General features: G+C 37.1%; 1 protein-coding gene across 1 annotated transcript in view; it reads right to left on the bottom strand.

Annotated features, from left to right (window-relative positions):
• LOC109099857 (neurotrypsin-like) overlaps window positions 1–12,307 on the bottom strand; it is a 41,802-nt gene that overhangs the window by 22,710 nt on the left and 6,785 nt on the right. Inside the window, exons 3-6 of the mRNA XM_042767976.1 lie at window positions 8,823–9,065; window positions 6,824–6,962; window positions 6,207–6,385; window positions 3,935–4,082 (exon numbers count right to left, since the gene is read on the bottom strand). Coding sequence (XP_042623910.1) covers window positions 3,935–4,082; window positions 6,207–6,385; window positions 6,824–6,962; window positions 8,823–9,065 — 709 coding nt within the window. The remainder of the gene's footprint in view (window positions 1–3,934; window positions 4,083–6,206; window positions 6,386–6,823; window positions 6,963–8,822; window positions 9,066–12,307) is intronic.

The raw sequence follows: 12,307 nt of genomic DNA, 5'->3' as shown, positions 1-12,307 counted from the left end.
AATCACATCAATTAGATTTTGAATACATTTGAATATTAAATGTCATTCGTTACAACTGCTGTAATGCTATATACACAAAAATGAAAATGATTTATTAATTTTTTTACTTTATTTCTATTAATTTTGTAATACTACAGTAAATATACAGTATAAATTAATACAATAATATTTTGTTGGACCTATATAATGGCAATCAAAAGCTTGAATTGACTTTAAGAAAACTAGATTATAATTTTTTTTTTATTCAGCTTCCCTCAATCAATCAATCAATCAATCAATAAGAGAGTATATTGGGTTGTTTAGGAGACGATGATGGAAAAAGGCTGATGGCCAAGATGCCAGTATTACATCCCTGCTCTTTTTCCAAGAAACGCCTCTGGGATTTTTACAGACCCCAGGTAGTCAGGACCTCAATTTAACATCTTATCTTAAAAACAGTGCCTTTTTGCTGAACACTGTTCCCATCAATGTTCTGGGAGCTCAGGGTGAGCTGCCTCTGCTGGCCTCACTAACACTTCTTCAGCAGCAGCCTTAATCTTAAACTTCCCAGGTGGTCTCCCATCCAGGTGCTGACCAGCCTCAACACTGCTTATTTTCAGTGGGAATCCAAGAGGCCCCGTGAAGCAATGAGTACAGTATCACACAAAAAGGCACACACAGACTGCTTTGTAAGTAATCTTCCTGATTTATCCCAATTCCTTAGAATATCCTAAACCTCAGAACAACTTGATGATGTAACAGAAACTATGGACTCTCTCTTTTCTAGCATTTTAAATACAGTTGCTACTTTACACTTAAGGAAGATTAAGGAAAACAGTCTGACAGCTTGGTATAATGAGCACACTCGCACCCTAAAGAGAGCGGGAAATGGAGCACAGCTGGAGGAAAACAAAACTAGAGATATTTCGTATTGCTTGGCAGGAAAGTAACCTATCCTACAGAAAAGCATTAAAAACTGCTAGATCTGATTACTTTTCGTCTCTTTTAGAAGAAAACAAACATAACCCCAGGTATTTATTCAGTACAGTGGCTAAATTATGAAAAATAAAGCATCAACAAGTGTTGACATTTCCCAACAGCACAGCAGTAATGACTTCATGAACTACTTTACTTCTAAGATCGATACTATTAGAGATAAAACTGTAACCATGCAGCTGTCAGCTATAGTATCGTATCAGATAGCATGCCATAGATCACCTGATAAACAATTCTACTCATTCTCTACTATAGGAGAGGAAGAATTGTATAAACTTGTTAAATCATCTAAACCAACAACATGTATGTTAGACCCTATTCCATCTAAGCTCCTAAAAGAGGTGCTTCCAGAAGTCATAGATCCTCTTCTGTCTATTATTAATTCATCACTGTCATTAGGATATGTCCCCAAAACCTTCAAACTGGCTGTTATTAAGCCTCTCATCAAAAACTTGACCCCAAATAACTAGTTAATTACAGACTGATCTCAAATCTCCCTTTTCTGTCCAAGATACTAGAAAAGGTAGTATCCTCACAATTATATTCCTTCTTAGAGAAAAAATGTATCTGTGAGGATTTCCAGTCAGGATTTAGACCGTATCATAGTACTGACTTTTGCATAGAGTAGAAAATGTTGTTGGCATTAATGGAAGTGCATTAGCATGGTTTAAATCATACTTATATGACCGCCATCAATTCGTAGCAGTGAATAAAGAGGTTTCATATCGATCACAAGTGCAGTATGTAGTACCTCAAGGCTCAGTACTAGGGCCGTTACTCTTCACACTTTACATGTTACCCTTGGGAGATATCATCAGGAAACATGGTGTTAGCTTTCACTGTTATGCTGATGTTACTCAGGTCTATATTTCTTCGTGGCCCGGCGAAACATACTAATTTGAAAAACTTGCAGAATGCTTAGTCAATATAAAAAACTGGATGATGAGTAATTTCTTACTGCTAAATTCTGAAAAAACAGAGGTGTTAATTATAGGACCTAAAAACTCTGCATGTATTTTGGATTATCCCAATAAAACACTGCAAATGGATCTACCTGTCTGTGTGCGATTCATGAGGAACCTAGGTGTGCTATTTGATAGCAATCTTTCCTTAGAAAGCCGCGTTTCTAGCAATTGTAAAACTGCATTTTTCCATCTCAAAAATATATCTAAATTACGACCTATGCTTTCAATCTCAATTGCAGAAATGTTAATCCATGCGCTTATGACCTCAAGGTTAGATTATTGTAATGCTTTATTGGGTGGTTGTTCTGCATGATTAATAAACAAACTCCAGCTGGTTCAAAATGCAGCAACTTTTCTTACTAGAACCAGAAAGTATGACCATATTAGCCCGGTCCTGTCAACACTGCACTGGCTATCTATTAAACATCTTATAGATTTTAAAATCTTGCTTATTACTTATAAAGCCCTGAATGGTTTAGCACCTAAGTATTTGAACGAGCTCTTGTTACATTATAGTCCTCCACATCCACTGCATTCTCAAAACTCTGGAAATTTGATAATACCTAGAATATCAAAATCAACTGCGGGTGGCAGATCCCTTTTCCTATTTAGCACCTAAACTCTGGAATAACCTACCTAACGTTGTTCAGGAGGCAGACACACTCTTGCAGTTTAAATCTAGATTAAAGACCTATCTCTTTAACCTAGCTTACACATAACACACTAATACGCTTCTAATATCCAAATCCTTTAAAAGATTTTTAGGCTACATTAATTAGGTAAACCGGAAACGGGAACACTTCCCATAACACCCAATGTACTTGCTACATCGTTAAAAGAATGGCATCTACGCTAATATTAGTCTGTTTCTCTCTTATTCCGAGGTCACCGTAGCCACCAGATCCAGTCTGTATCCAGATCAGATGGTCACTGCAGTCACCCGGATCCAGTACGTATCCAGACCAGCTGGTGGATCAGCACCTAGAAAGGACCTCGACAGCCCTGACCAGGATAAGTGAGAGGAGACCAGGATAACTAGATGAGCCCCAGATACAGATCCCCTGTAAATACCTTGTCTTAGACAACCACCGGGACAAGACCACAGGAACCAGTTGAGTCCTCTGCACAATTTGATATTGCTGCAGCCTGGAATTGAACTGCTGGTTTCATCTGGCCAGAGGAGAACTGGCCCCCCGACTGAGCCTGGTTTCTCCCAAGGTTTTTTCTCCATTCTGTCACCAATGGAGTTTTAGTTCCTTGCCGCTGTCGCCTCTGGCTTGCTTAGCTGGGGACACTTCATTTACAGTGATATTGTTGACTTGATTGCAAATGATTGCAAAGATACTTTTTAAACTGAACTGAGCTGGATAATGACATCACTGAATTCAATGATGAACTGCCTTTAACTGCCATTTTGCATTATTGACACTTTTTTCCTAATTAATGTTGTTCAGTTGCTTTGACACAATCTGTTTTGTTTAAAGTGCTATATAAATAAAGGTGACTTGACTTGACTTGAAAGACCGTTAAAATGCTTCTTACTACAGATTCAGTTTGAAAGCTAACATGTTCTAACTATAACCAACAAACACATCATTCAGTTGCTTTAATGCTGCAGTAACTGAAGTCATGCATATCATCACTGCAGCGGCGGTGGGAGTCCGCGCTCATGTGACATCTCACAGTCTTTATTCTCTACAACTGTTACAGCAACATGATGGAGATGGTGTATGAGAGCAAAAAATACAACAGCGCAAAATAAATAATTCAATCTTCCTCTCATCGAGATAAGAGCACTGAAGGCTGAAAATACATCACAAGAGACAACATGTGCTACTGCTTCTTTAAAACCTTGCCAAGATGTTTGCAAAAGGCATTTTAGAAAAGGTAGGAGTTAAAAGTATGTTGTATTACTCTGAAACCATCCACTGTATATTTATGACAGGGTGTGTGAATGATTAGTATTTGATGTATTAGTTCTATATTGGACTCACCCCAATCCGAGCTGCCTGCAGACCACTTCAGCATCCATGTCATCCCACTGATCATCGCAAATGGTCCCCCAGTGCCCATCATGGAAGACCTCAACTCGTCCCTCAAAGTCCTCCTCTCCACCAACCAACCGCAGCGGCGGTCCATTACCTGAGCAGGCAAGCCAGGAATCATGACCCAAAGCCACAAACACATCAATAAATGTAGTGACACCCAGAATGCTCTGCATGCAAAAATCTCTTTCTAGTGGGTTGCAGGTCTTCTCTTAATTGGGTCGCAGAGGGCAGTGGAAACAATTATGCTAAATACAACTAACCATACAATTATGCGTAGTTAGAGTAACAATATAAAATCTGACCTTTTAGATAAAAAAAAATAAAATAAAAATACAACCCAGGCTACATTAAATACTGGTTCATGGAAAAATCTGCTGTTGATATATATGCTTTATGATATAGGCCTATATACTAAAATTTAGTGTCAGTAAGATTTTTCTATTTAAAGAAATTAATATTTTTATTCAGCATAGAGGCATTCAATTAATCAAAAGTGACAGTAAAGACATTTATAAAGTTACCAAAGATTACTATCATGGTGGAATTTTCTATTCATCACAGACATATATACAGTACATATACAAAGCAGCAAAATCATTTTTAACATTGATTTCGTTGGGGGTTTAGTCCCTGCCAGTACTGAGACTCAAACCTGAGACCTTTGGGTTATATGTCAGACTCTCTAACCATTAGGCCACGACTACCCCCCTATATTTCACATCTTACCGATCCCCAGATGTATATTTGCATATTTGGGTTCTATGCAATTTTATAATTTTAGTATAATAATTCTGTTCAGTAGACAATTTGTAATGTGTTGGGTCATCAATTAATGTCCACTTTAAAAACTAGGTCCTGAGGCAAAACCAAATAAAAAAATATCTGCACACTGTTATTCTCCCATAATTCAAAAAAGTTAAAAATAACAAATAACCTTCGTCAGGCAAACACACATACATGCAAGCAAAACCAACCACTATGATCAGATATATGCACAGTTGCCGGTAATATTTCACATATAATAATAATAATTCATATCAGGAACACATTATATGTAGAATTTTCAATTCAATGGCTAAAACACATAATTTGCTGTCTGGGTAACGCAGCACAGTGCACATCTGTCCGTGTGTCCTCAGATTGTGTCTTCAATAAAGCTCTCAGTAGGCAATCATGTGTTCAGACGCCATTGATTTGCTTTTCAAACTCTTTTCTCATTTCTTCCCCCTTTGTACCATTCTACAAGAGAAAGTATGGCTCTTTCGATTCCACAAAAGAAAGTATAAGCCCCCACTGAAATGTTTCATTAAAATTTCTAATCTCAGTAAGCGCCAGTTTAATAAGTCAATATGAATGGACAAAGAAGCAGCAATAATGGCAATTCAAAGATAACATAATCATCCTCATGATGTTCCATCACACACCCCACGGTTTTCTGTCTTAGTATTCAGGTAGATCAGACATACTCAAATGGCATCGCTCGAGGGCCACTTTTAGAAAATGCAGGGTGAACAGGGAACAAATAATAGAGCAAAATGTGCAGAAACTGACAATTACAGCAATTTCTAATTATATTTTTCATATTTATATCACAATATTCAAGAAAAATCATAGTGTCACAAGTTATTATCCAGACACTTTTTTAGATCTTCAGAGCAGTTTTTAGGGCAAAATCTGTGGAACTGATTTCAAATTTGACAGAGCTGAGAATAGTCCATTCTTATCGGTAGCTGAAAGCATAATAAAGCATAAAGGGGGTTTGTTTATAGAATTTTATCAATCAACAATGACATTATTTTGATATTGTAATGATTGGCGTCAAGATTATAAAAACGAGTAAATTAACACCTAAAATTGCAACTGGATGCCATTTAATTAACAGGTTTTACAGCCGGTCTTCACTGCTAGAAGCAACGAGGTGCAGCACGACACATCATGAAAAAAACAAGACACTCACATTATAAGCACTTGTAGACATCAGCTTTGTTTATTATAATGGGAGCAATCTTAGCTGTCGTACTGCAGCATTCACTTAGGATGCAGACACTGAATTCTTGAAACCAGACTTTAAATAACTCTGATGATCTTTGTATCCAATTTAAAAGCATTTTTTCTGTTTTATGGCATCTCTGTGGTTTTGCGAGGGCATCTAGATGCAGGAGTGTTTATTTTTTTTGCTTAAGGTCATTAGCTTCACTGTCACAGAAAGCACACTGACCTTCAGGTGGTGCACACACCACTCCGGCCTCGTTTCCATGGTTACAGTCACTCGTAACAAACTTCCTGCTTCTGCAATCCAGCAGGGATTTCTCATCACCACGGCAGCCAAGGCGGGCGTAGTGAAAAAGCCCGGAGCCGGGGCCAAAATATGAATGCTGGAGAGCCGTGCCAATCTCACTACAACAAACGGAAAGAAATATGAAATATTTGCGACGTGAGTCCTTCCACCCACTGTTAGATGATTTAACAAAGGCTAAATCAAAAATAGACATAGTAAAAAATAAAGACACTGTGAATTTTAATTAATCATTTCAATATATAAATGAGTACCCCTGCTTTGTCCACACTGAGAGGCACAGATCCATAAATATCTGGAAAATCAGATCTGATACTCACAGATAAATTAAAGCAGGGCTGAATTACATTACAAATTTTTCAAATGAACTGCAAATGATCAAATGTTTGTTGAAAAAAAAAAACAATAAACTATAATTCACAGACATTACATTACTGTTTCAGTTGAAGCATAATTTTTCATATTATATTTAATTAATTGTTCTAAATTAATGTGGTAAATTGACAGCCCTAATTAGAATTAAACATAAATTCCCATACCCCAGTCCAAGCTGTCGGCAAACCACACTAGCATCACGGTCTGTCCAGTGTCTGTCACAAACCGACCCCCACTGGCCATTCAGGTAGACCTCCAGTCGGCCACTTTTTGGGGATGAACCTCCTGCTAACCTGACTGCTCCTGAACAAGTGAGAGATAAATATATTATTATTATTATTATTATATATTAAGCTGTTGTTTTGGGTTTTTATTTTTTTAGCATACTGCTATGTTGTTGCTAGGGAGTTCAGGGTGGTTGCTTACAGCATTCGCCCAAGAGACCACATCCCAGTAAACCCCTAAATAAACTTATTTACAACCAGCATTCTCATCTCCTCACTATTTTCTAGATTTTACTAAGAATTAACAGTAAATTATAAAATCTTACTGAAAAGACAAGGCCATTTTATTCTTTACAGGGAGGATAACAAAATTGTAAGATTTAGATTATCTTTTATTTATTAAACCAAAACCAAAACAGCATTGTTCATTCTGTATTTACATATAATTTTATCTTTTGGAGAACTGAATATGAACATGGAAATTAACAGTATAGATTTTTTTATGGAGATCCAGTACCATCCAGTTTATTGGAGGTGCAATTAGTTTATTCAGATCCTTGGCATAAGCTCCTAAAATTGGAGGTAAATTCTGATCAAAAACTTTGTTCTTATCTCCTTTTTTTCCCCCTAATCCCAGCCCTAAACCTAAAGAGTAATATGTGATTGGTTGATAACAGGAACAGAATGTTGATCCAGGAGCATGTCCTACTTAGCAAAGTCACAGTCACCTTTTGTCTCAACTGCACACAGAATGCAAAGATGATTTTTACACAAGCTTCTTCTTTCTTTAAGAATAACCCTTTTCTAATTATCCTGAGATATATACAGAATATTCTTCGTAAAGATGATGAAGTTGTCTTCCAAGAGACTGAGGAAAAGGAAAGTAAGGCAACAGTACACATAGAGATACTAAAACACTTATTTATCATCTGAAGAATGTTAGAATATTCTAACATCTAAGGCTGTCGTCCCACTAGCTGATTTTCAGTCATAAGCTCCTGTGTTTTTCTCTGCGGGAAGCGTTAACAGCCCCAGAGACTCAACTCCCTGATGAGTTAATGGATCTGACCCAAACTTTTTTCTTAGCAGATGCAAAGTTACATATTGCAAAGACTGATTGTGTTTTTCTGGAATTCTCAGACACTAAAATGTATAAAATAAAACGGTGAGGGTTGTTTATTGAAAGCACATCTTTTTTTCATTGAAGCTGTGCATGAATATTCCGCAGCCAAATCCGAAGGGATTCATGGGGTAGATGTGAATTGTTGTTTTTTCTGTTGTTATTTTGGCGAGTTTCACATTGATTTGCCAAAATTAGGTATTGCAATCTATGACAGGAAACTGCAGATTGCTGTTTACATCAAATTTGAAATCAGTGAACGTTACGGATCTCAGACAGAAAAATATTGTTTCGACTTGGCTAGTAGGACGCTGCCTTAAGGAATATTATTTAAAAAAATCATATTACAAAAAATTTTTTAATACTTGAATTTACTCACTAGTGGAGTGTAGCCACCTCTAATTAAATGTGACCCTGGACCATAAAACCAGTCTTAGGTCGCTGGGGTATATTTTTAGCAATAGCCAAAAAAATTATATATTTTTCTTTTATGCCAAAAATCATTAGGATATTAAGTAAAGAACATGTCCTATGAAAATATTTTGTAAATTTCTTAACATAAATATATCAAAACTTAATTTTTGATTAGTAATATGCATTGCTAAGAATTCATTTGGACAACTTCAAAGGCGATTTTCTCAGTATTTAGATTTTTCTGCACCCTCAAAATATTGCCAAATATTGTCCGATCCTAATAAACCATACATCAAAGGAAAGCTTATTTATTCAGCTTTCAGATGATGTATAAATCTCAATTTCGAAAAATTGACACTTAAGACTGTTTCTGTGGTCCAGTGTCACAAATGCTGAAGTACTCACCTTGATGGCAGTCGCAGTAGGCCCAACCAATGGCCCCTGAGCTCTGCCTGAAAAAACACCATGGGTTGGACTCACGGTCAGGATTTCGACAAAAATTGTGCTCTCCAAGTCCCCTGCCCGGATACTGCTGCACGTAATCTGGGAATTCGGCCCACTTTAGACAGGGTGAACCCGAGTCAGTCTGAGAAACTGTGCCATTGTAATAGCCCAGCTCAGTGAAGCCCTCAGAGCAGGACAGAGGAACTGGGGGGAAGAAAGAGAAAAAGGATTTTATACTGTGCATAAATCCCATTTAGTTTTCAAATCCCATCTTCAAGGGTGACTGTTCAAACTGACATTTTGCAAGTGATGAAGGCTGATTTGTTTGTTCAAACAGTAGTCAATATCGAGTGTGTCTACATAATATGAGTATCAGCATGATGCCAAGAGAATTTCTTATTTAACAACGGAAAGTAGCTGGCAGTGTATATCTATCTATCTATCTTGAAACATTTAAAGAAGTAACTGTTATTCTACATGCACAAAAAAAAAAGTTTTAGATTTAGTTCCAAGAGTGCTCACTATCTACCAAAATCCTTCCTAAATCCCCTACTAGAGTCCAAAATAATAATCCCTGTTGTATAAATTGGCAATCTGTAGAGCTGCAGATGCAGCTTTTCAATATGGTTTTTCTGCCAGCATCTTGTATCTAACAGCGGCCCTTTTGTTTATCTCTCCGGAACACCCAACTTGGCCTCCACATCTCCTCCAAGCCATGAGCACTAATTCCTCAGGCCCTGGGCAGGAGAGTTAAAAGAGAGAGAAAGTGGACATCTGGATCCCTCTTGCAGCCTCCTTTTCCAGCATAAAGGATGAGGGATTAGACAAGGCTGCGCTCTAAGCAGGTGCTGAGAAGCTGAGATGAGCAGCCAATAAAGCGGCACGGAGCCGAACTCTCACTGACCTGCCCTACTTGAGACTCACCAACAAGAGCTACATCACCCGTACAGGATTTAAAGGCACAATTATTTCAAACTTGCACCTTTTATTAAGGAAAAGTTATGGTTTCTACACAGATAACAGGGAGTGTTCTCAAAACTTTGACTAATGTTTTGTTAAGGTTCTCTCAAAGTAATGAACAAACGTTCTTCCAGTCACATTAATAGCAAAGTTGTCTGGTCTTTAATAATGTTTGCAAAACAATAGCACAAAAACTTTTATACATCGCTCATGTAACCTTTTGTTTTAAAGCAGCATTTGATTGACAAGTAGGCAGTCCTAGTAGGCAGTTATTTTATGTCACCAGGGATGCATCAGAATGAAATAGTGTTTACACTATGCCACATGCATTTTCGACAAACTCTGGACGTGAAGTGAATCATCACACCATATGCCCCTTAATGTGATATTTCTGGATTAAATTCAAGCTACAAGACCCATTTGCAATGCAGAAGTCAATAAAACTAAAATTATCACAAGGCTTTATTCATGGATAGACATCTGCTATGACTAGCAATTATACTGTGACTTATAACGAGTCCCAGCAGGTATGAGCTGACAAGCTTCCAGTGACAAGTGATTTGTCTGTCCAAACTGAAAGAAAAAAATCTGCATGACGTGGCACAATCACAGCTAAATTGAGTATGTTTGATTTTTAATATAGACCAGGATTTTAAACCTATAAGATTTTACTGTGGGCAGGGCTACTGAGCGCACAACAAAAACAAACACAGAAAATAAAAGAATGCACACAAAAAAATACAATTAATTTTATACAACTATTATATTCACAATGCATATTGTTCCATGGCAGCAGTATAAAGAAGAGATAGCTAAAGGCGACAGTGAAAAAAAAAATCACTAAGATGTTGTTTAAGCACATAAGAAAAAAAGAAGAAGAAATTAAAAAAAGAAGAAATGATTGGGAAAATGACTGAAGGAAACAGAAGTCCTCACACGATTATGCCTGGATCATAGATAGCTGGATGGAAAATCAGAGCTGGTCTTCTTCCAGAATTCAAACTCAATTATATTAACTCAATTTTGGTGTTGTACCACTGTGAAAATCAGGATCAAGTTGCATTTCTTATGTAACATCATACACGCTTAGTATGGCAAGATAAAGTGTCGGAGAGATTATTAGTGGAGCTGTTCTAAACTTTTAAACAGTTTGAACACAACTTTACTTTGCTAAGGGGGGATTGAGCGTTTGAGTTTAGTACTGTGCCGATGCATCTCTCGCCGGATGACTGAACACATGGAGAGAGCAGAACTATGGGAAGCACTCATGGAGAGTTTAGATGGTGAGGTCCATATGGACTGTGAAATGCTGCAGACATTGCACAAAAAAGCCTTCGAGAGATGCCAGCAGATTTTCCACGTTTGTCTGCAATTTTTAAGGATCTTTGTTGTGAGTTGGACCCAAAGACAGCCACAGTTCCTTAAGTCCCAGAATCCAGCACTACATGACTTAGCAGAATGTCATTCCCAGCCTGTCACCATAAAGCTCTGTAGATATGAAGGGTCCTCCACCTTCCATTTGCCTTTGAAATCACATCACCGACAGTAGAAAGAACAGGCTGTTAATCACAGTCACGACTAGCACATCTGCAGTCTTCATTGTCTGCATACTCATACCACTGCACTTTCTGAGCCAGGCTTCTGCGTTCGAGTGATTTCAGAAAAACATATATTACCAAGGAACAGTGTGTGAGTGTGTGAGTGTGTGTAAGAGCAGCAGTAGATTAATGTCTCCATCTGCAAGCTCAGACAGACTCAGTGCAATCAGGGCAGAGCTGAATTAGACATATTAAAACAGGATGACAGAGAGCACTCTCAGAAAGAGTTGTGCCAACCTCAGGGAAATTGTTCTCTGCGTTTCTGCTTAATTGGATGCATAAAGATGTGTGGGCTGGAAACGCCATAATGCTGTCGATAAAGTGTCTGGAACAAACTGAAAAATATTTCATCCGTAGAGAGTGACACAGAATAAAAAGCATTTGATTGCTTTTTACATTCATTTTCATTTTAATTAGTATTTTGTCTTGTTTGACAGTAAAGTATCTAAACGTCCTTTTAAACCAGATCAATTTACTTGAGAAGCAAAACTGTGTTAGAGAATTAGGTTTGTTTTCAGAGAATATTTCTTTAATTAAGGCTTTTTTTTCTTACCCCACTAGCAATCTTGTTTTAAGAATATCTCTAATAATGAGTTAAAAAAATAATAATTAAATTACTGTTCAAAAGATTAGGGTTGGTAAAATTATTTCAGTTATTTGAAAGTAGTCTCTTATGCTATACTTATGTATATCAAAAATACACTAAAAACAGCAATATGTGAAATATTATTACAATCTATTTTAAAATTTAATTTATTGAACTTTTAACAGTTATTACTCCAGTTTTCAGCAACACATGATTCTTCAGAAATCATTGCAATATGCTGAAATGGTGTTCAAGAAACAATTCTAATTATTATAAATGCTGAAAACAGTATTTGCTGCTTA

Source organism: Cyprinus carpio, chromosome A12 (assembly GCF_018340385.1).
Source record: "Cyprinus carpio isolate SPL01 chromosome A12, ASM1834038v1, whole genome shotgun sequence".
Taxonomy (NCBI): domain Eukaryota; kingdom Metazoa; phylum Chordata; class Actinopteri; order Cypriniformes; family Cyprinidae; genus Cyprinus; species Cyprinus carpio.
This window is presented reverse-complemented; position numbering and strand designations above follow the sequence as displayed.